Source organism: Pseudochaenichthys georgianus, chromosome 17, assembly GCF_902827115.2.
Source record: "Pseudochaenichthys georgianus chromosome 17, fPseGeo1.2, whole genome shotgun sequence".
NCBI lineage: Eukaryota > Metazoa > Chordata > Actinopteri > Perciformes > Channichthyidae > Pseudochaenichthys > Pseudochaenichthys georgianus.
In genome coordinates, this window is record NC_047519.1 from 31,434,610 (window position 1) to 31,458,899 (window position 24,290).

Consider the following 24,290-nt stretch of genomic DNA (forward strand, 5'->3'; position numbering starts at 1 on the left):
GCACTCATGCCAAAGGACATTTCCTCGAAACTAGTGATATCTGTTGCAGCGTGTTGTGTGATAAAATACTTGAAATGTGACCAGCCCAAGGTACACCTGTAACGATGACGTTGTTTAATCATCACCTTGATATGCAACACCTGTCAGGTCGATGGATTATCTTGGCATAGAAAGAGTGGTCACACAATGGATTTTAACTAAATGTGTGAACGACATTTGAGAGAAAAAAATACTTTTGTGTGCATAGATCTTTTATTTCATCTCATCAAAAATGTATTTATAAACAAGCTTGGCAATATCATTTGTGTTGGATATCTGTCTGTATTTCTGCCACAGAGGCGTGGAAAGGTTTTTCACGTTAGATAAATTCAGTTATTTAGTAATTAACACAGAAACAGGCAGCTGTGATAAAACCAGTAGACTAAATTCGTTCCACTGAGACAAGCGGGCGCTTATCTTAATATCATAATGTTTAAAATCCACAGCAATTATTCTTCATGGAGGCGTGAAATTGATTCCAAACATTTTCTCTTTCTCCTCCTCACACTCTTTGATCTCTGCTCCCCCGACACGACCTTTGATGAAATTCAATTTTTAGCAACAATGCAGCTTTCACAATATCTCACCTAAAGATATCAAACTATAAAAGGTAAAAGTAAAAAAACATTATGTTATATCATGAATAGGGAAGGAGGTAGTCTAACTGATGTTGGATTAATGGTCTAAATATGATTATTAATTAATGTTGTACGAGGTTTACATGCTTTGAAGTTTTTTTCATGAGCCTAGCTGTCATTACAGAACAGCTCTGACGCTCAGTCTGATGGACATAATTGTGACAGATGGACAGACAGATGACAGCCTCAGTCTCTGCGGCTCTGGGAGATCAGCGCTACCTGCTGGAGACTGCAGGTAAATATTAAAGCTCACAACAAGAGTGGAAACACCTCTGCAAGTATCATCATCACATTAAACATTCTACTTGGTTAGAAAACAATATGTATTTGGTTTAGGGAGAGTAAAGACACTGTAACGTTTAAAACTTGAATAGAACGTTTCTTTGAAAAGTTTTTATTTCATTTTAGACCCTGACACAGTGATCGAAAAAGTATTGTTTTCACAAGTAAAAGTAGCAATACAACAGTGAGGAAATACTCAAGTATGGACTGCTTTCAAACATGTACTTTACTAAAGTACTAGCATTTACTTGAAGAACGAAGCGTAAAAGTACTTATTATGTAGCATAATGCTTACTATATTGCTGTATTATAAGTTGTGCATTACTTAGAATTGTATCCCAGGATAAATAAAGTATCATCTGCTACTTTTAACAAAACTATATTTGTTTATTATATTTTGTGTTAGTGATTTGAATCTGCAGATTAAGTAACTAATACTGTCAAATACATGTAGTGCGGTAAAAGCGCCTCACTTTCAATTATTACTTGATTAACAGACTTATTTTCAACTACTGCACTAAAGCACAGTTGAATATGGTAAAGGACTCAGGTAGGACTGAACTTGAATGCAGTTTGAAGTTTGTTTTGCTTCAGAAAGTTTCACTGTTTTTTCAGCGTCACAGGAGAATTCTGCAGTCCAAACTTTACAGGACAGCAGCTACAATTAGGAACATACCTTCACGGTGCTTTTTGAGTGCATGTTGTGTTCAGGTAGTCATTACCGGCCCGGCTGTGTGTTATCTGCCTTTAAAACTGTCAGGAGCAGCGACGGTGGCGGCGTTTGTCTCCTTGAGGCGACGGCTGTGTGCTGGAGCTGTTGAAAAGTTGGTTATTGAAGAAGACACTGCAGTCCTTGTAGCCCAGGGCTGGAGCTGGTTTATAAAATACACTGTTTAGCTGTGGACTGTGGAAGAGAACATACAGCAGTTAATCATTCAGGATTTCTTGAATAAAGGCTGTTCACATTTCAAAGAAATACATTAATTTATCAAAACCCTGAATTTCTGATTGCGTTTTTGTCAGATGTTAAACTAAGATTTATTTGTATTTTCCGTACGGTTGGTAGATGCACTATGCATCTGTTGTTACATTGATGTGTAACTGTAAATATTAATCCTCCTGCTCATACACCACCCAGCAGAAAAAACATGTTAGTTTTGTGCATAACTATATTTATGTTCACCTTTTCAAACAGTCACATTATCAGGACTCAAACATCTGGATTACCATTCATTTTAGGGATTGCACATGCTTTTACGGTTAGCAGTTTTAGCATCTAGCAAATCAATGTGGGTCAATACAATATCCTCACAATTTACAAAGACAAGTGTGTGTGAGTGTTTCACAGGACAGGTGATGACACTGTTCGGGATGAATTCATCACGTTGCTCGAGGTGTTACTGAATTCCCCTTGTCACTGTTAATAATTTAGACAACTGTGGACAGCTGTGACATTGTCAGAAACACATTTTGCTATCATGGTTGATCAACCGCTTTTATCCCAATCTGAGAATCCATTGGCTTTTGGTCATATAACTGTTTATAGAGATACTTTGATTAAACATCTCATAATGAGACCAAATACCTGCAAGAACACCATAAGCCTCAGCTGCACTATTGTACCACTTAAACATCAGCATGTTAGCATTGCCATTATGAACACAATGCTAACAGCAGCCCTTTACATTGCACGGTAAACACAGGCTTCCCTCCGTCAGTTACTGGCGCCAAGAGCTCCCCAGGCTGCAGTAACACTGAGAGAAGCAAAACATTGTTTATTTGCTCGTACCACCCACTTTGAAAAGACACAAAGCTGGTTGAAAATTGCCAACGCTTCCCTTTATCTTGCAATAAAGGTGGGAAAACACTGTTTTAATGCATCTCTAATTAGGTAGAAGTTTATGTACTAACTTAGAAACACATAATTTTGGAAATTATGTTTGAATATAAAACGTGCAGATGTAGCAACAATGAGCTATTTTTATAATGGTGGATAATAAACTGGTGCCAGCTGGCTGGAAGGCAGGACAGGGTGCTGCATGTTAGTTGAAACATCTGGGTACTGATGTGATGATGTGATGAAATGCTGTGTGCAGAGTAAACCTTATTAAATGATGTTAAAACTTTTAAATATTTGTTGGATTCTTGAAACTTTAGCAATGGTGTTTGGCTGCTCATCATCAAGTAGTATACTTTCCTCTTATCTCTGTCTGTGACCACAAAGTGCAGATCTAGAAAGACAATTCAGAAGTTTTTCCAACTCAATTTTTATTAAGAACTTCATAAAAACTAAATAGATGAAGCATTACGAGGTTTAGAGTTACAGAAAAATGTGAAACATAACATTAAATAGGGTAACTCAAATGGAAACGGAGAATGTACAGCAGAGAGAAATTATTGCCCACTAACACAAATGTAACTACCCCTAATCTATCAAACATCTATACATACGACTCTTTCTACAAACATACATACATGAAGTATTTAATACACAAGTTTCACATGATCTATGTTGCTTGGCCCTCTTGAATTGTTCCCCTTTTGTAAAGCAGACCAAAATGTAGATGCGTTCAGATTATATTAATATTTTCCGATGTATTTTCTAGTTTGTTATGGACCTGGTGATACTGTGAAAGGTGGTTCATGAAGTCCATAAAGATTAAAGACAACACAGTGAGCTCCATTTCTGCCAGGTAGATTATCTAGAAGGCATTGATGTTGTTATTTCTACTGGTGCTTGCTCATGACGCCCCGCAGGAAGTCTTCAAAGTTTGGCATGGCGGCCGCGGGCTCGGCGGCGGCCGCGGGCTCATCAGCGACCGCGGGCTCATCAGCGGCGGCTGCAGCGGGCTGGGCGCGACGCAGGCGGCAGTTGAAGTCCATCTCAGGGTCGCAGTCGGGGTCGGGCAGGATGATGCCATCATTGCTGGGCTTTGGGGCCTGAACGGCCGAGGGTCCTGCAGCAAACTTGCCGCAGTTTGGGTCGAAGGGATGGCAGAAAGGCTTGGCTGGAGCCTTGATGTTGGCCTTGGCCGCGGAGCCATACTTCAAGGGGGTGCAGTCTTTGTCGTAGTGCACGTAGCAGTCGTGGCCATCCTTGGTCTTGCCTTCGACGCCGAGCTTGTAGCGGACCTGGTTAATTGATTGATTTGTGTTTTTGGTTCAAAACAGATGCAAAACAGATCATAGAAAGCAAGTAAAAGCATTTCGCAACACCCATTTAATTTCACTAAATCATTTAATAAACTGAATGAAAAGGAAGAGACAATTAGTAGCACCATTCAACAAGCAGTATTTCACTAGATTAGTCAAGACATCCAACTATATCTAGTAGCAGGACTTCAAATTCAGACCTGGTGCTCGGGCATCTGCGGGGCGGGCCTGCGCAGGGTGGCGGCGGCGGCCAGGATGCAGTACGGGTCGTAGCGAGGGTCGCAGGACAGATGGGCGGGACCAGAAGCAGCCGCTGCCTTGGGGGCGAACTCCAACACGGGCCTGGTGAGTCCGGACAGCTTGGTGGCGCTCAGCGGGTTGCAGCCGCCGTCAAACAGGGGGTTGCAGTGCTGCTCTTTGGGTTCCTTCTTCGCAGCGAGAGGGGCCGGGGCGGCGGTCACACACAGAGGATCCACTGCTGGGTCACAGCTGGGGTACAGCATGTGGTAGAAGCCGGTGGGGGATTTCTGGACCAGGGGGGGCATGCAGTACGGGTCCTTGGGGTCGCATTTGAGGTCGGCGTAGGATGGGGCGGGGCCAGCGGCCGGGCGGTAGCCATAGGCTGCTCTCAGGTGATACTGCAGACACTCCACATCCTGAGAGTTGCAGATTCTCAGCAGCTCGGCCCTCTGCGCTTCGCTGAGGAAGGGCTCCAGGACGGGGGCGTAGTAGTAGAAGCCGGTGGAGCGCTTCATGGGCATGGGCAGCATGGGGGTGAGGATGGGGGCTGGTAGTTTGACCGGAGCAGGCGCGGGCGCAGCAGCCTTGGGGCCGATGGGGAAGAGGCAGTAGGGGTCAAGGTAAGGGTTGCACATCCTGACGTCGGCAGTCTTGATGGCCTCGGGCATCACCAGCGCGGCCTTGGGCTTGCTGGTGGACTCGGAGATGCACTCGGGATCATCGGAGTCGGCACAGGTTTTGTAGATTTCACTGAGGTGCTTCAGGTAGTGGTTGAAGTTCGGGCCCTCCTCTGACCTGTGCTTGTTCTGCAGGAAGTTCATGTACAGACGATCCAGATCCTCAATCTGGAATATTGGGTGAAAAGGGAAAATGTATAATTTAATTATTTACGCTTGCATGCATGAAATAAGAAATGAAATGACACATATTATACTTAATTCCAGACTTTTTTGGGTGACTTCCAGTACATGTTAACATGCTTTAATGTTCAAAACACATCCTATTTCTCATAGTGTCTGCCTGCAGATACCTTTATGAAACGCTCTGTTTAGCGCCTGCCACATTAAACCAAAAAGATGCTTCCAGAAAATGACTGTATAGTGAATGAAAGGATGAACCGTTTTGACTTCACAACAATGCAGTAGTCCTGGCGACGTGTGAAAGGCTTAAGATATCTGAAACAGGCTGCGTGTAATTCTCCAAGGACTGAGCGTTTTCATGCTTTCACAGTAATTATATAGCACTAAGAGTCACGTGAATACATCTCACTTTTTACACTATGGGACCTTTAAACAAAGACCTTTATAGATGAACACTTTCACACAAATCCTCTGTGGAGGAGTTTTTCTTTTTTCAGCTCACTGTGTTGTTTCTCATCTATATACAGCCTCAATCTTAAACCACTGAGCTCTCACTGGTAATAACATGCTGGAACAGGACTTGCATCGCTAATTTATCATATGAAGAAGGTTGAATACTGTTTAATCAGTCTTTTTTGTAAAAAATCCAAAAGCCAATCCTCCCTGGTAGGAACTGATGATTAATGTGAAACAAACTGCACTCACTCCCTCCTGGTTGTGGCTGTTCATGAAGAGCTTGTACCATCCCCAGAAGTCGGGCATGCGTTTGAAATGGGGTAGTTGGCCCATCGGGGCCATGACGGGGACGATGTTCCTTCTGTTGCGAACAAGAGTCCTCAGGTTCTCCATGGCCTCGGCTTTCACATCGTCAGACACTGCAGTCACTGAGGAGAGAGAGGGAAAGAAAGTGTGCTGGATAAATAACTTACAAATGGTTTAAAGAGTACACATTATGCTCATTTCCAGGTTCATATTTGTATTTTGTGCCTCTACTGTGACATGTTTACATGCTTCAACGTTCAAAAAGTGCTTATTTTTCTCATTCTGCCTGTGTTGCAGCACCTCTTTTCACCCTCTGTCTAAAACCAGAGCCAAGTCTGTTATTATTGGTTAGCTGGCTGGCTCTGTTGTGATTGGCTAATTGCTTAGATGTCCCGCACCTTAGCATATCACGTACAATGTGTCGGAGCATTAGCCAATAGAAGCCTGAGTGTTACATAGTGATGTCAGTAAAATTCGTTTTAGCTCTGTATTGCACCTCACCAAAGTGTAGCTAATTGTTTTGTCACCAACATCTGTGAGTTACTGACTGTGTGTAACGAAGGAAGAACATTGAAATCACCTCTGTCCATGATTGAGGTTTTTAAAGTCCACCTCCCTAATCCATATTTGAACTGACTAAACTGCCATGGTGTCCCACATGCCACATCACAGATGCTTACCTTCCTCCTCCCTGCGCTGCTCCACTGGCACGGCCCCCAGAAACTCTGTAAAACACAAGCAGCCACGTTAGCAGCAGCAGAGGCGCTCACTGACTGGGACCAGATGTTGAGCTTTCTCTCAACATCAGGGAAAACGCTGACCTGCTAATAAGCCCACGGGTGAAACACGGCAGGTGCTGGGGCTCTGGCGCCCCGACACATGCAGCATCCTGCAGATTAAACACCCCCCCTCTTGCAGACCCCCACCCAGCCCCACGCTCTGCTGGGCTTTGAGCCAGACCAGTAGAGCTTGTGCAACTATTGGGGGCCTCCTTAAAGTTTACCTGTAAAACTACAAAGACTGGGCGCTCACACAAACCAATTACTAATGCACTGTAAAAGTGAGAGGTTGGAGGGGGGGGGGGGGGGGGGCGATTCCTTCCGAAGTTAACGAGAAAAAACTAGTGGAGTCAGCTGATTATGGCAGAAACTTCCGGTCCTTTACATTTATTAATGTGGAAAATCTCCCAGAGGAGAAGGTGTTCATGTTTTGTATGACTCTAGAGAGATGGCTACCATGCATATCAACACAGAATGTTCTTTCTAGTATTGAAGGTAGTTTATGTTTATGTGACAATAATAAGCCAATGCTCATGGACGTTATAATACAAATAATATGCATAATAATATGCATTTCTATATAACTTTTCATGGGAACCAAGGATGTGTTCCCCTTAAGGAGGGAGAACAAATAACATAGGAACACAAAAAATGGAAATGGTGCTAAAATCCATTGCTGGCAAAACCACAAATTCTTCCACAAAGGCTTCGCCTGAAGGACGGGAGATGATTAAATGGATTAGAAAATTAAGGCCAGAGAAAATCCTTCAAATGAACCAAGCTGAGAAAGAACCAAACAAACATATTTGTGGACTTTTTAAATGAAGAATACAAGCTTTAAAAAGGCAGGTGGTTACGAAACCAGGGAGCTTGGAGATTCTAAATAGTGTTGTCTCACTTGTCTCAAACACCTAAATTCAACAAACTTCTATTATTGTTTTTAATTTATTGTTTTTTTTACGAAAAACACATTTTATTTTTTTAAGGCTTACTCGGAAAGACCCATACAACTTTGTCGACTAATCAATTTGTTGGTTGGTAGAGTTTCTCATCAGTGAAACGTAAACAAATATTTACTTTAAACTGTGATTACGAGAGATAGAACATCTCTCGTAATCACAGTTTAAAGTAAATATTTGTTTAGATTAGAACAATCGTCAACAGAAGAAACCACAAGTAGTCAAGACAAAAACTATGACCGTGTTTACTATTTGTCTAATAGTGGGCAGCTCTAAATTAGATTCAAAGTTTCAAAAATGGAACCTATCAAAGTATCATTGTTAATCCAATCCTTAGCAGGGTGATAACTCCGCCAACATACCTCAGTATCTTCAGTGTGGCTATATGCAAACACTTATAGTTAACATTAGAGTACATTTTTGCCATCTGAATCTTAGTTAAAAAAATCAAAGAAGCATTTTATATCAGTTAAAACATGTACATTAAGTCTCACCTGGAAGTAAAACGATAGCTAACAGGAATCCTGTGTGGATCAGGAAAAGTGATGGTCCTCCAGAACGCGCCATTTTCTGTTTTATATGCTTCCTGAGGGGAAAAGACAGAAACAATAATCAGTGGTAATGTTGTATCAGAATTGAGGCTACTTAATAAAGAATGAACTTCTGGCATTATTCTGTGATATTACAATTCAACTAGACTTGGATTGAATCTGGTGTCTTGTATTTCTGTGGAGAGTTTTGTTAGATATGGAAATGAGAAGACAATGCACTTGGAACAATGAGAAAGCTTTTATGTAACTGGCTGATACCCAGACAATGGAGAGGATTGGGGACATGCTGTAATACAGATTTCTTTCAGGGATTACTGAGGAAAATAAGACGGAAATTATGAATATCTGAATATCATATAATTCGACTGAAATGAACAATCGAACAGGGAAAAAGCCTGCAATGTTCTTGTGTCTGTTAAATAACAGCTGCTGATTAAAAAAATATGAAGACTTTCTCACTTTGGAACCACAGACGATGAAGCAGGCAGTTGCAGTGGCTCCAATAACTGCAAATATATTTAGCATCATGCACAAGAGTCCTTACCTGCAAAGGGGCTGAAGTTCAGGCCTCCTGTGATCACCTCGGGATCCAGCGGCTCTCTGGATCGAGCTTCTTGAAGGGGGGCTTGCTGGTTGTCTGAGCTCTCTAACCTAAGGGACAGGCGGAAAGGCAAACATTTTAAAGGAACCCCCTTGATCATTAAAAACAAAAAGGCATGTCAAACTGCCCCTGCATGCTGGTAGGTGCTCTGGGATTGGCTCCTGCGTGCCATCCGTCCGACCAATAGGGGTCCTGTAATTAGGAGAGGTGAGCAGCATGACTATTCTCAGTGGAGAAACATTAACAAGGTGCCATTTAGCGTCCATTTTCTCTCCTCACAGCTTTGGAATTTGGAGTCAACATGCAAGGTGACATTGTTTCCAAGCCACCAGTTGATTTAGAGATGTTTAAGTCTACATAATATTGTGGGCGCAAACTCAAAAAACTGTAAGATGCTGAATCCACACAGCTTGAGGCCTCTGTTACAGGAGAGCAGATTTATAAAGGAGTGCTGCAGGCTATCGATGAGGTGGTGCTCATAAAACTTTCAGTGGAAGCAGTAGCCCAAGAGGTAGCGCTGAAGGTACTCAGGAAGAAAAGGATTCATAAAAAGAATCGAGCGGTAAATAACTAGCAGTAAATAAAAATAGGCTTTATCTCCGTTAGAATAATCCCTGTGAAGAAATTAACTTCAAAGACAAAAATAAATATTTCTGAAATAACTCCAGTGTTGCATCAGAACAGTGATAAATGTTTGAGTAATATTGTCCAGGATGACAGGTAGGCCCACGTGGCTTTTTTATTTTCAGTGGAGCAGACGTTGCACCAGCCTTTTTGATTATGTTTCCAAACTTAATGCGGGCTTAGAAAAGTGCAGCCATTTATCCTCCATTTTTAATCAAGTTACTCAGCTGTTCCATGTTGGAACTACAGTAAGAGGAGTAAGCATCTGTTGGAGGGTACAAACTGCACTATTATTAAGTGTTGTTTCTTTATATTTGTTTATTGGCAATAGTATGAGACCTTAATGTGAATTATTTCAATGTTTTACCTCCCTCACAATTTTTTTGCCCATACATGTTTTTATTTAACAACATGAAGGAATCTGGAGTCATTAGGAGAGGAAACTAATGCAGCTGCTGCTGTGGAGCTGCAGAGACATCAGGACCAGCATGCCAACACCATCCTGTTTGTTTGCTACAGGCTCCTGCTGCTCGCTCTCTGCCACGTAGCCTGTACAGCCTCCAGCCAATGCCAGTGGAATATATAAATGTATATACCGTACAGGAGCTATGGAAACCAGAACATTAGCTGGAAAACAGTAAAACAACCCCAAAGGCTATTTGAAAGGCTACTTAAAGAAAATACCGCATACTTACATTTTCCAGACGTAGTGCCGTGAGATAACTCAAGTATCGCTGAATTCACCGCCACCAGTCACATTCAGTGTGGTTTTTTAGTTAATCTTAAACTGGATGTTTTTCAACATTATTACCTTTCAGTGGGTTGGCTAGTTACACATTGCATTAATTAATCTACCTCAGGCAGAAGTAATGTTTCAACCATGTATCCAGAGTTGGAAAACATTGTCAGAAAAATAGGTGTAATGTTTTTTTAAATAGGTATGGCTTGCACCTTGCACCTTAGGCAAAATGAGATGCATTGCATGTATTCAATTGAACAAGAAGAAGGTAACACATAGCTTCCAGCATTCATGCATTTCTTTAGCAAATATTTCCTGTGAGCCATAACTCTTAACAGACTTTAAAGCTGGAGTAGGCAACTTTGGAGAACCAAGAACAAGAGTAAGTTGGATTTTGAAAGCATTAAACAAAACAAAACAGAAGATGTCAGCCCCTGCCTTCAGGCCTCCCTCCTCCACTCAATATGTAGACATGTGTTTTTGACCATTCCTCCTGATAATAACCCCCTGAGCTATACAGTAAGTACCATGGTTTGGATTCACTTGAGTTTTTTTTTTTACAGTATACTGTTTATTTATTAATAGCTCAATTTAGATGTCAACATGTTTTGATTTAAGTTTTTCATTGAATTGGAAAACAAACAAAAATAAATGATTCCACTCGAGTCATTACTTTCCATCTATTTTGTATTCATTGTTTTCCACTGTCGTACAGTTTTTCCCACAGGACCGTGTCTCTCTTGCATGAGTGATGATGCCTCAGCTTTGGTTATGATCCCTGCAATTTACACATTTCAAAATAAGTGGGGTTGTCAGAGAAAAAGACAAATGGTTGTCTTCTTCAGCTTAAAGCAGTCTCTTATGTGCATTGATAATGTATAACTTAACTAAACATTTGGGCTAAAACCTATAAAGCCTCTCATGCTACTTGTGAAAGAAAAGCCCATTAAAGCACAGACCGTTGTAAAGATTATGATGCCTGTTGAATGCTTTAATGTTAGCAATTAAATTGTGGTTCAAATTACGAATAAACCAGCAAGAGATTGTTAATAATGAAAAGCTGTTTTTTCAACCTCCTGGTCTGAAAAGTGAAGCCAAAGCAGAAGTGCATTCGTTCTAATGGCCAGCAGTGGGGAAACTCTACTGGTTGCAAAAGAAGTCAGATTGTAAAGAAGTCTATGAAAAAATTAACACATTTATCATTTAGTATCGCACAACAAAAAATAACGTGGTTGTTTGTAATAATGTTCAATACAGCATAATGTTCATTTTATAAATGATGGTCCAATCTAGAGTATAAAAGATAAAAAATTCAGGGTAGATAAAGACTGAATACATTTTCATGACAGCACATTAACATAGCCATGACCTTGTTTTGCATCTTAGAACTTAAACCATCTCACAGTTCAGTTAAAGGTGGGGTATGTCATTTTGGAGAAACCAGCTCGAGTGCGCTAGAATTTGAAAATACACAACCGGAAAAAATCTGCCTCTTCCTTCAGACTTCCTCACAGAGCCCCTCCTCCAACACACACGAACCCGCACATGACCAATGAGGGCACGAGCTCCACATTGTCAAGAAACCCAGAGATTCCTGATAAACTGCTTGAAGCTCTACAATTGGCATTTAATTCTGCAGGGAATATTATTTATGTTCCTTTACAGAGTGAAAATGATATCAGTTCATGACTGGACAGGCTAATCAAGCTTGATTGAAGAAACGTTGATTATTTCTTTCCATTACAGACACTTTTGTTAATTGGCTCTTATCCTTGAGCATGTTCCGGTTTAATTTTTACAAATCCTCATTCAAATAGGATGCACAATCAAGTGTTTCAGCTAAATGAATACCATTGTTTTGTAAATCAGTAAAATGTCTGACAGCACAGTTCCCTGTTTGGCTGCATGGTAAGTTTTAAAAAACCTGTAGTTTGCATGTTGTGCTCTTCAAACGCCTCTCGTCAGTCCCAGAAATGCGCTGAATAATAATAAAACCCCAAAATGCTGTTCCCAAAAAATATAAACATAAATGACCTTTCTTCCTATTGGTGCTCATATTGAGGGTGTATGTTGTTAGAGTCTATACTTAGGTTTCAGAAATGATAAAACATTATATCTTAAAAATACTTTTTGCTTGATGCGAAAACTAGGCTGGCCATTTATATTTCCTTTTAAGCAGTCTTCTTTTGAATGTGGTTATAGGCAGGAAGCTGCCGCATATTAAAGGAGAGAATTGGGTTTTTTTGTTTATAAAGCTCTTCTCCAAAAGTTAGATTATTTTATTCAGCTTGTTGTCTTCAGTATTGGAGTTCACACTCGCTCAGAGACGTGGTTTATCCTTGAGGTTCCTCGGATTTACTTATCTGCACTTCATACTCTTGGGATGAACTGCAACGCAATCTAAAAATGTAAGGATCTAAGATAATGGGACATTTTACAATTCCTATAGCTGACTCCCTCTTGCTTCAGTTTTTGACATGAAGGGTTTCTTTTGGTGGTCGTAGTAATGATGATGGGAGTAAAGGAGGTGAACACGTGACGTATAAAGATCGACAGTCTGATTTTTGCGGATATTGCGGTGTACGGATGGAAACGCTGGACTTTCATCCAGGAGTCTAATGTTCACTCTCTGGGTGAAACCAGCTTGTTTGTTGAATTGACACAAAAGCAACATAATTAATGTGTATGTTACGTTAACTGCATCACTTAAGTTACAACTTTTTTAAACACAAACCAAAACCTTCCTTGAACCAAACCAAAAGATTTTGTTGCTGAGATTTAACCAATTTCAAATGCAATTTACTAAACTTAAGTCAGCTACGTGACATTAACCACATTAAGTTTTTGAATGAACTACCCTTCACATTGAAAAATGAAGCTAAAGGGTTACCCAGTGAGTTTAAAAGTGACGCAAAGGGGTCCTTGGGCAGTGTCCATATGCAACTAGTTATAAAGTCATAACGTGTTGGTAAATCGAATCTCGTTTACGTAATAATTGGGAAAAGCGCTCTGTAAAAAAAAACACACTTTCAGCTTCCTTTAAACAAAATGCTATTTATTGACTTTTAAACACAAAAATACAAGTGTGGAATTATAACTACAGTACACACAGGGACGTGCACAGGTACGGGCTAATGTTGCCCGGGTAACGGCCCGTTTGGCTGCCCCTCTGGAGAGAGCGAGGGTTTTTCTCAATCGCGAGGATGCTGGCTTGGTAGTCGCGTACTTCCAAGTCAATTCCTTCAGAAACGAAGCAAGTATGCTTCCAAGCCACGGCTTCGGAAAATGAAGAAGAATGGAACAGGCTAACAAGTGTGCCACTCTCTCTAACGGTTTCAACATAAACTGCACCGAAAATAAATACCTCACGATGTCTATCTAATTATGAACTTGCTTTACTTTCACGGAACACATTTTTGGTGATAACAAATGTAACAAAGTAACATATTTACATGTTCTACGCCACTACATACTTAGGCCTACATTTAAAGGTGGGGTAGGTAAGTTTGAGAAACCGGCTTGAGATACACTTTTTGTTATATTCCATGGAATGCTCTTAACATCCCGATAGCAATGAATATCTGAAGTGCTTTGACAAAAAATCCATCAAAAAAATGTCATCTGTGGAAGCCGTGGCGCTGTAAAGAGCACGACCAATCATCTGAGCCGGCCCGGCTAAAATAACTGGATGGCCTACCTGCCTGTCAGCCTTCCATCTGTGCCCAAACTGATCTCGTGCCCTCATTGGTCATGTGCGCGTTCGTGTGTGTTGGAGGAGGGGCTCTGTAAGGAAGTGGCAGATTTTTTCCGTTTTTTTATTCTAGCACACTCGAGCTGGTTTCTCCAAAATTACCTACCCCACCTTTAAATGTGTGCTGCGTCGGTTCAGCCATTCTCCGCAAGGGTTTTTGAAATTGGTCCGTGCCCAAAGCATTGTGGGGATTTTAAGGATGCGAAGTCTAAGTCATGTGCAGCCTCGAAATTTCCCCCAAACCAAGGACGCGGCCTCGGTGGAATTCCAAGTATGCTGGAGATTGGAACAGTACTTCGGCGGCACTTGATGACGTAGCATCCTTGAAATATTGGCTTGGAAGCCAGTATCCTCGAGATTGAGAAACGGCCCGAGAGTTTGTTTTTCTGTTTTCTGTTGTGGCCGAATCAACACGATAAACCCACAATTAGTATTGTAGCGTCTCGCTGCGGGAAACACACTTTGTCAGCTCTCATCTGCCGGTGCGTTAAGACCACTTCAGTGTCGGATTTTGGAAACTTGATTTTGAGTTGTCTCATGGCAGTTAGGCTATAAGGGACAAACCAGGGGACTTTACTTCCTCTTGATACCGTCGCTCGCTCTCTTTTCTTCATCGCCCTCTCATGTGTGAACAGTTCACTGTCCCGCTTCATTGTAGGATTTCTGCCATGTCTCTACCTCTTTAGTTTGACCATCTCTGTTATTAAGTTATGGAAAACTAAATAAATAAGTAATTAGATACCTTACCGTTACTGCGCTCATAAAGAATGATAAGAATAAGAATAATGCGTATTGAACTGGTTTCATTAATTAGTGAGTTTATTTAAGGTAATTAGTTAGAGGCCCTATTTTATCAGTATGTCCTGCACAGCAGTTACAATGGTCAAACTACATTAAAACAGAATTGTCCCCATTTTGTCTTTAATAGTTACTAACATTAGATATTTTAATGAGATATGGACCGCAAAACAAAAAATGTCCCTGGTTTTCAGTTTTACAATCAAGTTACCGAATGCAAGTAGTCGCCTTAGCTTATTTTGTTATGAGATGTGAATTACTGTTCAATTTAGTTGATGTAATAATCGTTTGGTTTCTTTTACATTAAAAACAAGTTACAATTTTCAAAAGGTCTTGTGTTTTTTTATTGGGGGGAGGCCCTTTTTCCAGTTCAGACTAGCCTCTCCAAATGTCTGTGCACGTCCCTGAGTACACATACATGCAAACTATTAATGTAACAGGACACACTGCAGATATGAAATCACAACACACATCCGACTATCACACACACTCTCATACAAATAATTTAAGCTATTTTTAGCAGACAGTCATTCATCGCATGCCACCTGCAGCATGCTTACAGGCGACAGCACACGGAGCCGCTGCCCATCACATGTGTAATTACGCTCCTAACAGGTGTTCTCCAGCACACTGAAACCTGCAATCCAGTTAAGAAGCAGTGGAAGACATGAGTACGAGACAAGCTCATAATTTTAAACATACCATATCTGAAGGAATCCTTGGGATCTTAAGAATTTCACAACATCTGGAGCCAGGGACGACTTTTTAAGGATGTTTTTTTTTTAAAGCCTAAAACTAGGAGAACTATGAAAGGAAATTGTATGCTATTAGACAGTAAATGGTTGGTTTGCTTTCCACCAGAAGAAAATGTGTGGAGCGATGTGAATATAATCCATCATTACTCCAAAGACGTGCTTCTCTCTCTCACTGGATGTCATCATCATCAAACAGATCCTCAAAATCTGTGGAGAAAAGAAACACAATCATTAAACTAAAGTGACATGGCACTGTATTTCAAACGCAAGCCAGCCATTTTCTCATAAAGCAGCGTTATGTAGGTTGAGAGGGTTGAAGGGTTGCAGGGTGATAAAAGTAAAAGGATCTGGGAATGCTCTTGCTGAGCATCCTTCCTGCGGGTCTGACTGTTTGTGAGGTCAGAGGTCAGCAGCAGAAGTGTATGAACATGCACGGGAATATGTGCCACATCCTCTGTTCCTGCAGGTAACACTCACCACGATCCAGCTTAGTGAAGTTCACCACTACTTCAACCATTACTGTCGTTGTTTGAATCACATTTTTAGATATGGCAATCATCACATTCTCTTCTAGACGTGCAATGAATCATGGATCAACAGAAAATGTATCAGCAAATATTCTGATAATCCATTTTCTCCATATTTGAGTAAAAGTGCCAAACATTGGCAGCTGGTTACAGGTTCACAAACGTGAGGATGTTATGCTTTTCCTCAACATGAAATAAGTCTTAAAAAGGCAGCCATGGGGTTTTTTTTAAATGATAAAACTCCACCTGATAATTATTTCATTATAAATGAGTCTTTCTTCTTGAAAAACACAAATATGATTATCAGGACGAATGCTGATTAATTGTTACTGCCAACATACTAATAGATTGATCAACTGATCTCTTCAGAATGGAAAAACGGATGTAGTAAAGAAAGGAATTGGCTGTACATAAGGTCTCATGAAATGTTTAATGATCGGCCGGTGCTTTTATGAAAACTCTAAATAGTGTTTTATTGTTGTGTATAAGTACAGTCCACAGTGAGCCTGCGTACAGAACATTTTGTGCAGACACACAAGGGACACACACAAGACGCTGACTTTGTTTTCCACAGGTCCTCTTCGTGCACAGACTGCTGTTTTAAAAGGTGTCATCAAACACTCAGAACATAGAAATCAGACAGAAACACATTTTAGCTCAAATGAAAGACTTCACAAAAAAAGAAAAACACATTACCTACACTGAAGTGACAGGTGAGAAAATACTTCTGTCATGTTGTCACTCCTGGGACAATAGTTTTCTTCTCGATGTCATGTACGCTTTATGTCAGAGAATATGTGGATGCCCAAATGTGCACCAGTTCACTGTCGAGTTGAAACAGGAAGAAGCCTTTGCCAAACTGTTGCAACAAAGTTGGAAGCACCTTGTTGTGTAAAATATCAAAGTGTGCATTGTAGCATTTTTCGGTACAATGTCAACCCTTATTTACTGATTAAATAAAGAGGTCTAATGAAAAGAAGCACCGTTGAAGTAATACATCATAATACACTATAAGCCATGAAATTGGTAGTTCGTTTAAGTATAAATGAATTTGCAAGTATGCTGTGTTCTAAACATGCCTAACACCCGGTACTACGCAAACATTTTGAAAAAGATGAATTTAAGTTTTTGATTACACTGCAGTGTCCTGTTAGCCTAGGAAGTAAAATATGTATTTAAAAAAAACCTTTAGAAACAAGAAGACTACACACTACAGCGTGTTTTTTCTATAGAACTGCTGCAGCCTGAATATTTCCTCCTGAAATAACACAAATTACCTCAAACTGTCGCTTTTGTCACTCATTGTTTAAATGAATTAACGTGGAGAATTGTATGATCCCTGTATAAACGAAGGCCAGGGGATTGTGAGCTGCCTCAAAGCGCCTGCAGACGTCAAGGGGTACATATCTCTATCACCAGGGAATAAACGAGCCTCATACAAAGCACAGAGCTCCTGCTGAGAAGCCTGCGTGGAATCTGTGTCGTGCATATGGCGAGAATTCGTGGCCGTTTGATGTAGCTGCGCCTCGGGACAACAGATCACACTACATTATAAAACACAGTTTGTAAAAGGGGGGCGGGGGCTACAAGGAATGTTTTGGGGCCAGTAAAGAGACGTCCTGCTGTGGAACCAGCAGCTCACTGACGCCCAGAGATGAAATAACATCATGTGCTAATAGATTCAATCTGCCTTGACTGACTCCTCCTCAGCTTACTTCAGATAACCTGAGCAGAATGTATTTGAGTTGATACATCGATTTGTAAAACTCTGTGAGAGGTTCATTACAGACAAAAGGTTGTTAGGCTCTAGCTAGGTTTCCATCGACAAGCAGGGCTTTGAGAGTAGGCAGGGTAGATTCTACAGTTGTGTCCCATTATACCATTTCCACTTTGTTCAATATCTCAAGGTGACCACTCAGGTTTTGGTTGCACAAACTGAAAGTGTTCATTAAAAATGTTGCTGGAAACGTACCTTGTCTGATAATAAAGAAACTGTTCAGAAAACCAGCACAAAGTCAGAGATACAGCAATTTTATTTTTGATTAAAATCCAAACAAGATTCAAATTCTGTAAAATGTCATCAAAAATCTACAAAGCCCTTTGAAATCCAACAGAATTTATTAATATTATGAATACTTTTTTTATATTGTTTTTCCGTATTTGCAACACACCCCTCTCCTGCTTAGTCCCTCCAAACACACACCTTCTCAAGACGTAAATCTCCTTTATGACCCAAACAGAAATGTCTCTTTGGTACACAATCTGCAGAGCAGTGTGAAGTCCAAAGTATGGAAGTACTAAAGTTGCGGAAAAAGGACGACTCAACAGAGTAGTTCCAGTATTCAGAACACTCAATAGTGCTATCAAATAACCAGTGGTACCACCAACCGCACTACATGTCCCTAACTCCTCCCAGATGAAGGCAATAACTGGAGTTATACATTTCCTCACCTCCAGGCACATGAAGCGTTGTTGAAACGCTGGACACGCGTCCAGTCTGCAGTATTTCAGTGGAGAATGTATCTGGGGGGACTTCCACAAATGTTGCCCTCTGTACCACCATTATTTAGCAATAGTGATGTGGCAGAATTATTTTATTTTATTTATAATAAAAACATGTCATATATTCATCTTGATGGATGTTGACTGGATCTCTAATAAGCTATGTTTCAGATTTGGCCACATTTGTCTGTATTTTCTGCAATCAAAATCAACCATGAGATTTCAATTAAGACCTAGTACTCATACTAAAAAGGGTTATATAATATTTTAAAAAGATAACTGTAAAAGAGCAGATAGTGTGGTAGATACAATACATGCACATACCGTATATTAGCTCAGTGAGCAGCAACAATTAATCAGTATTTCCTTAACAATTGACAACAAGTGTTTTGGGTTTGTAAAGAATGCTATAAAGAGATTGTTCACCATTGAAGAAGTCTGGGTGAACTGCCTTTTCATTGGCAGCCAAGTCCATCAGCAGTCCTGTGCTTCCCCCAGCCTGCAAGAGAACAAACATGCAGTCAGACACACATTCATCCCGAGAAAGACATCTAGAAATACATCCTATTGCTATAAAATGCATGATTGAGCAAGGAATGTAACTCCAGTTCAAAGTCACTCTCAATGTAGTTATAGACAAAATAAATGTACACTAAGACCGAAATAAAAATACAGACAAAAACAGAACAACAAAGCAGAAAATAGATCTGAATCAGAATATGGTATATTGTAAAAAGGTTTAATGGATTAATCTAGGAAATTATCAGCAGATGAATCGATGAATAACATGTTAGTTGCAGCCCTATAAATATTTACCAACACAGCTATCTGTATCTGTAGATACAAGCCTTGAGTACACATATTTATAATGGCTGCTACAGTATACAGTGTGTAGGCTTAAGATATAGAACATACATAAAATAAAACTAACAATACTTAAGTATGATGTGTCAAAAAGAATGTCAATCCTTGTTTCTTTCTACCCAAATAAATTCAGTTTAAAATTATACAAAACAAAGAAAATCAATTTGTGTGCATGAAGAACGATTAACATTTATAGATAATCAAAATACTTGAAAATACTAAATTACTCATACGAATTAGTTAACTGAATAGTCGTCTTATTGCAGGATGCAGGACTTTTGCTTGTAACAGAGTATTCCTATACTGTAGTAGTTCTTACTTACTAAAGATACGAGTACTTCTTCCCGCTCTGTGTATGCTAACATTTTGCTAACGCGATACCGGCAGTACACTACACACGTCGAGGTCAACGTTACCAGGCAACACACTAGCGTTGTTATTGACAATAGCCTGAGTGAAATTACTCTATTGATTTTTGTTAATATTCATTCATTTTTAGCACTTAATGTTACATGACCGCTTAACTAGGGTGACATTAGGCATTAAACGCGGAAATAACAGAGGAATAAAGAATTTGTTATAGCCAACTAACGCTAAATGTGTATTATACAGTTTGACTAAGCTAATGAGTTAGCTAGCTAGTAAGCTAACAAACCTCGTCCAGATCAACGTACGGCCCCGCGCCCTCAGGAAACATCTCATCCACTGCTGGCTTCATGACGACGGTCGAGTTAGATTGATCCTTCAGTGGCATCGATGAAGAAAACCACAAGGTAATATGGATCAAATGATCAGCAAAAAAGGTTCACAGCCAAGCTAGTGCAGTGCAGGATGAAAATAAGTCCGACGTGAAAATCGAGTGAATACACAAAGGTTCCGCAGCACATTTTTAGGTAAGCTTTTAATGGATGAAACAGTGTTGTCAATTTGTTTATTTTATTTAACAAATTGTGTTTTATTCATTGCATTACAACAATGTATCAAGCAGGTCAGTACCACATACAACTTACCACTTATCTTATTTGTGACATACCAAACATTGAGAGATTCAATTATATAAGATCAACTCAAATATTATTAAGAATTACTGTGATATTAAGGTTTAAATATAATACATTAAATAGTAGACTGGAGTTTAAACTTTTTAGAGAAGTAAAACACGATTTATTTGTATGTGTGTGAGTTAGCTGTGGGTGGGTCTCATGCTTTTAACATTAGCTTGAGGCACAGAAAGGAATAAGAGGAATAACCTTAAAACAATCTTTTAAAAAATGATTCTTCTCATGATATAAGTTTAAAAGTTAGTGTTCATGTTCCATTTATAATGATGATGTCCCAGGGTCTTCAGAAATACTCAAACTATACTCTGATGTATGCAGTATGTTTTCATGAAAAGCATGATGTTTTATTGACTTTAATTGGATACTTCATGCTCCGAGTTTGTGAACATCAGATTTACTCATCATTTGATTTAAATATGATTTTTTTATTTTCATGAAAATAAACAGCAGACATTATTCATTAGGAAAAGCTTAAATGTGACTCAGCTTGACTCTCCCTGGTTGAAATACTACAACCAGGGATCTTGAGTTTTTCTAAAAAAAAAGAAAGGTGTTGCAAAACACAATGCTTTTGTACTTACAAACCCCTGATAACAAAAATACTTACTATAAGCATGCAGTAAATGGTTTTATTATCGTCACTGAGTTTATTCTACCCTATACTACACCCCTCACCATAATTATCCAAATATGAGTCAAGTATTTTTCTGGAAGAGATGATAATTTTGCTTCTTTCTTGTCAACCACAGCGCCATCTTGTGCTTCATTTCCATCGCTGCTCAGAGGGTTTTGTCACATCCCTGCTGCTTGCTGGGAATCATCCTGCTCACGTCGATGTTGTTCTTGGCAAAGGTGTCCATGGCTTTCTGGACGGTGGCCTCTGGCATGCTTCGTGTTCGGCCCAGGATCCAGGCGAAGTCGACGTGGAAGAGCCTCAGGATGTCGGTGCAGGAGTACACCAGGGCGACGTTCACATAGTCAGTGGACAGGATCCAGTAAGGGGAGTAGGGCAGGACTGTGGTGGGAAGGAGCACAAAACAAAATCAGATCACTTTCAATGTCTCTGATCTGAAACAAAAGTAAAAAGTGGGATGCATTTACATGTTAGAAAGTACTCTAAAAACTCCTTAAAAACACACCATATAAAATTGGATAGGAATACAATAGAAAACCTTTATTATCACTTCACAAAATACATTATTATTAGTAGTGCTTTTCACTATCAGTTCAGTTAAAACTGGAAACACACTACAAACGTAAAACATCTTAAGCAAACACAGTTTCATTAACAGTAATTAAAATAAATCCGATATATTTTTGCTCCGCTTTAAGGTTAATGTAGTTATTGCACAAGATTCAGTAGGTTTGCCCCTAAATTGCAATAAAGTACAATTTATCCTCAAAAATGTCTCTCTCACCGTAGGAATAACTTATTCCCAGTTTAGCCGGATTCTTGATATCCTCTACGACTCCAGTCCCTTCAATTTTCCTCAGCTCTGCTTTTCTGTATTATTCCACATTCAAGTTTCAAGTTAGATTATGGAAATACACACACCATGCCAATATTACCTCGTGACTCTCCACATTTGCACAAAGAAAATTGCAGATAGGACTCACAATATTTCAGAGCTGACCACTCGAATGGAGTTGTCTGTTTTCAAAGTGAAATTGGTTTCGATGCACCGACCCTTCTCAAACTGGGCCGGCAGTTTGGCAATTTCAAACCATCTCCCCATGAACTGTGAGGGCAAAGACACACACCAGTTCAAAGACAATCAGAGCGCTGTGACTGGAGAGTATGAATAAATCTGCATGCTTTAGTGGATTGAGTCAAATGTAAAAAAATATCCACTGGTGGAATGTACTTTTGACTTTGTATTTTCTTTTTAAGCTACACTTCTCACTTCTCCTCCACTGCATCACAGAAACAATATATGTTAATGTACTGCTTAGAATAGCTACATGCTTTACCAAATACTTCGATAATCATTACAATTATGTTAAGATGATGATAATAAGTACCTAGCCATCCATGCTAAAGTATAAATTATAATGGCTACTTTTCAAAAAGAAAGCTAATTAAATAAGATGTAACACGATACATTTCATTTAGAAAATCACATAGCATTGGTTTAATGTTGAACAATTGTTTTTCTCCTTTTGAAATAGCAGCACAGCTGTTCATGTCACTCCCACTTCTCCATGGACCACGGGGCATCAGTCTTGCAAATCATTTTAAATATTTTGTACAAAGCATTTTTTACCTGTTTGAGGTTGAAGGCCGTCTGAACAGCCGGATCTGGACAAGGTCCCCAATGGGGCACCTGAGCCCTGATGAGTGGGAGGATGAAGGCAAAACCCAGAGCGAGAGAAAACTTCATGGTGGAGCTTTGTTACCTGTGAGAGTTTATCCAAATCACACAGATCAACATGAAACCTCCAGCATAAGGATAAGCATAAGGCAAAACATATCAGAAATCCAACATTTCAAAAAACCAATAAATAGATTTTACTTTTTTTTTTATCATGTGTTTTTTAGAAATGTAAATCTGTATTGAAACGTTTTCTTTAAAGTAAGTAAATGCAAGAGAATCTACCTCATTGTGCAAGTTAAATATATCGGGGGGAAATATAAACACAAATCTTAAATAAATGTATATCAACTTTTGGTAGACGCTATTGCAAATTATTAAACTGAATGCAAACATTTGTGACAGGGTTTTACAAGTAAACTATATATATATATATATATAATATCATAAAATGTTAGATGAGAAAATGTTTTGCGCAGTTCCTTCAAACACAACAATATCAATTTGGGCTAATATAGAACATTTAACCTCACAAAAAGTTAGAAAACTAATGAGCAGCTGAGTTTTTTTAAATGTTATATACTTCACAATATATATGTCTTACCTCTGTGGCCTGGTGGGTCAGATATATGTTCTCTCTGTTGGACAAGTCCTGGTATTTGAATGAGAGATGTTGCTCTGTGCGAGGTTTTGCTCTCTGTCATCAATGACTGTCTTTGTTTAGAGCTTTATTTCAGACACGAAGTAAACTATTAGCAAAGTGGAGTCATGGGGGACACACCAGTCAAAATGTTATAAAACAATCTGGATGTCCCCTACGGCAGGAATGTGGATTTATTTTCAATAAAATATCTGAGCATTCCAGTGACTCTCAAGCTGCAAATAGACGCCATTTTTTAAATGTTGATTTAAAATTGATTTATTGTTGTCATGTTCACTTCACAGTAGCTTACTGATTAGATGGCAGGAGTATTTTAGCAACTTGCATAGCTCTTGAGAAAGTAGTTTAGGTCTCCGTACTCTTTCTACCACTTAAGGTTGGGTTACAGTTATTTACTGTTTCACAATGACTCCCCTGACTTTACGTCTACAGTATGGTGCCACCACGAGGGGCACATTTGTATTTCGAAGTGAAATGCTTCAATGACTATTTGATGTATTCCCATTTCATTTTGGTTTAAATCTTCATGTTTCCCACAGGAAAAACTGTAAAAGCGTTGGTGATCTTCTAATTTTGTATCTAGTGCATCCATTGATTTCTATGTGTCAGTGTGGCATGTCTTGACAACTATTTAGTGGGTAACTCGGAACCATGCAGTGTGGTGCAGGCCTTACTTTTTTGAAACTAATAAGCACAATGATCTATAGCAGTAGTGACCTAAAGGTTAGAGTAGTGGGCTTGTGAGCAGAGGATTCAACTGGATGGGGAACATTTTACCACCACAAAACAGAAGAGCTGTTCATTGGTCAGCAGATAACAAGGGTTGTACAAC

At 39.6% G+C, this 24,290-nt stretch overlaps 3 protein-coding genes across 3 annotated transcripts; all 3 read right to left on the minus strand.

Annotated features, from left to right (window-relative positions):
* Nucleotides 1-3,273: 3,273 nt before the first annotated feature.
* and2 (actinodin2) lies at nucleotides 3,274-10,261 on the minus strand. The gene is made up of 7 exons (XM_034104994.1): nucleotides 10,184-10,261; nucleotides 8,808-8,914; nucleotides 8,207-8,298; nucleotides 6,655-6,699; nucleotides 5,918-6,096; nucleotides 4,313-5,197; nucleotides 3,274-4,091 (listed from the first exon to the last, which is right to left on the minus strand). Exons 3-7 carry the CDS (start codon nucleotides 8,277-8,279, stop codon nucleotides 3,687-3,689), a joined length of 1,587 nt encoding a protein of 528 aa, XP_033960885.1. The 5' UTR covers nucleotides 8,280-8,298; nucleotides 8,808-8,914; nucleotides 10,184-10,261; the 3' UTR covers nucleotides 3,274-3,686.
* Nucleotides 10,262-13,261: 3,000 nt separating this feature from the next.
* LOC117463020 (COP9 signalosome complex subunit 9) lies at nucleotides 13,262-20,272 on the minus strand. The gene is made up of 3 exons (XM_034105430.2): nucleotides 20,080-20,272; nucleotides 18,987-19,059; nucleotides 13,262-15,738 (listed from the first exon to the last, which is right to left on the minus strand). The coding sequence occupies exons 1-3, from the start codon at nucleotides 20,176-20,178 to the stop codon at nucleotides 15,701-15,703; spliced, it is 210 nt and encodes a 69-aa protein (XP_033961321.1). The 5' UTR covers nucleotides 20,179-20,272; the 3' UTR covers nucleotides 13,262-15,700.
* Nucleotides 20,273-21,235: 963 nt separating this feature from the next.
* Nucleotides 21,236-22,867, minus strand: apoda.1 (apolipoprotein Da, duplicate 1). The gene is made up of 4 exons (XM_034105429.2): nucleotides 22,750-22,867; nucleotides 22,103-22,224; nucleotides 21,904-21,989; nucleotides 21,236-21,500 (listed from the first exon to the last, which is right to left on the minus strand). Exons 1-4 carry the CDS (start codon nucleotides 22,864-22,866, stop codon nucleotides 21,265-21,267), a joined length of 561 nt encoding a protein of 186 aa, XP_033961320.1. The 5' UTR covers nucleotide 22,867; the 3' UTR covers nucleotides 21,236-21,264.
* Nucleotides 22,868-24,290: the final 1,423 nt, after the last annotated feature.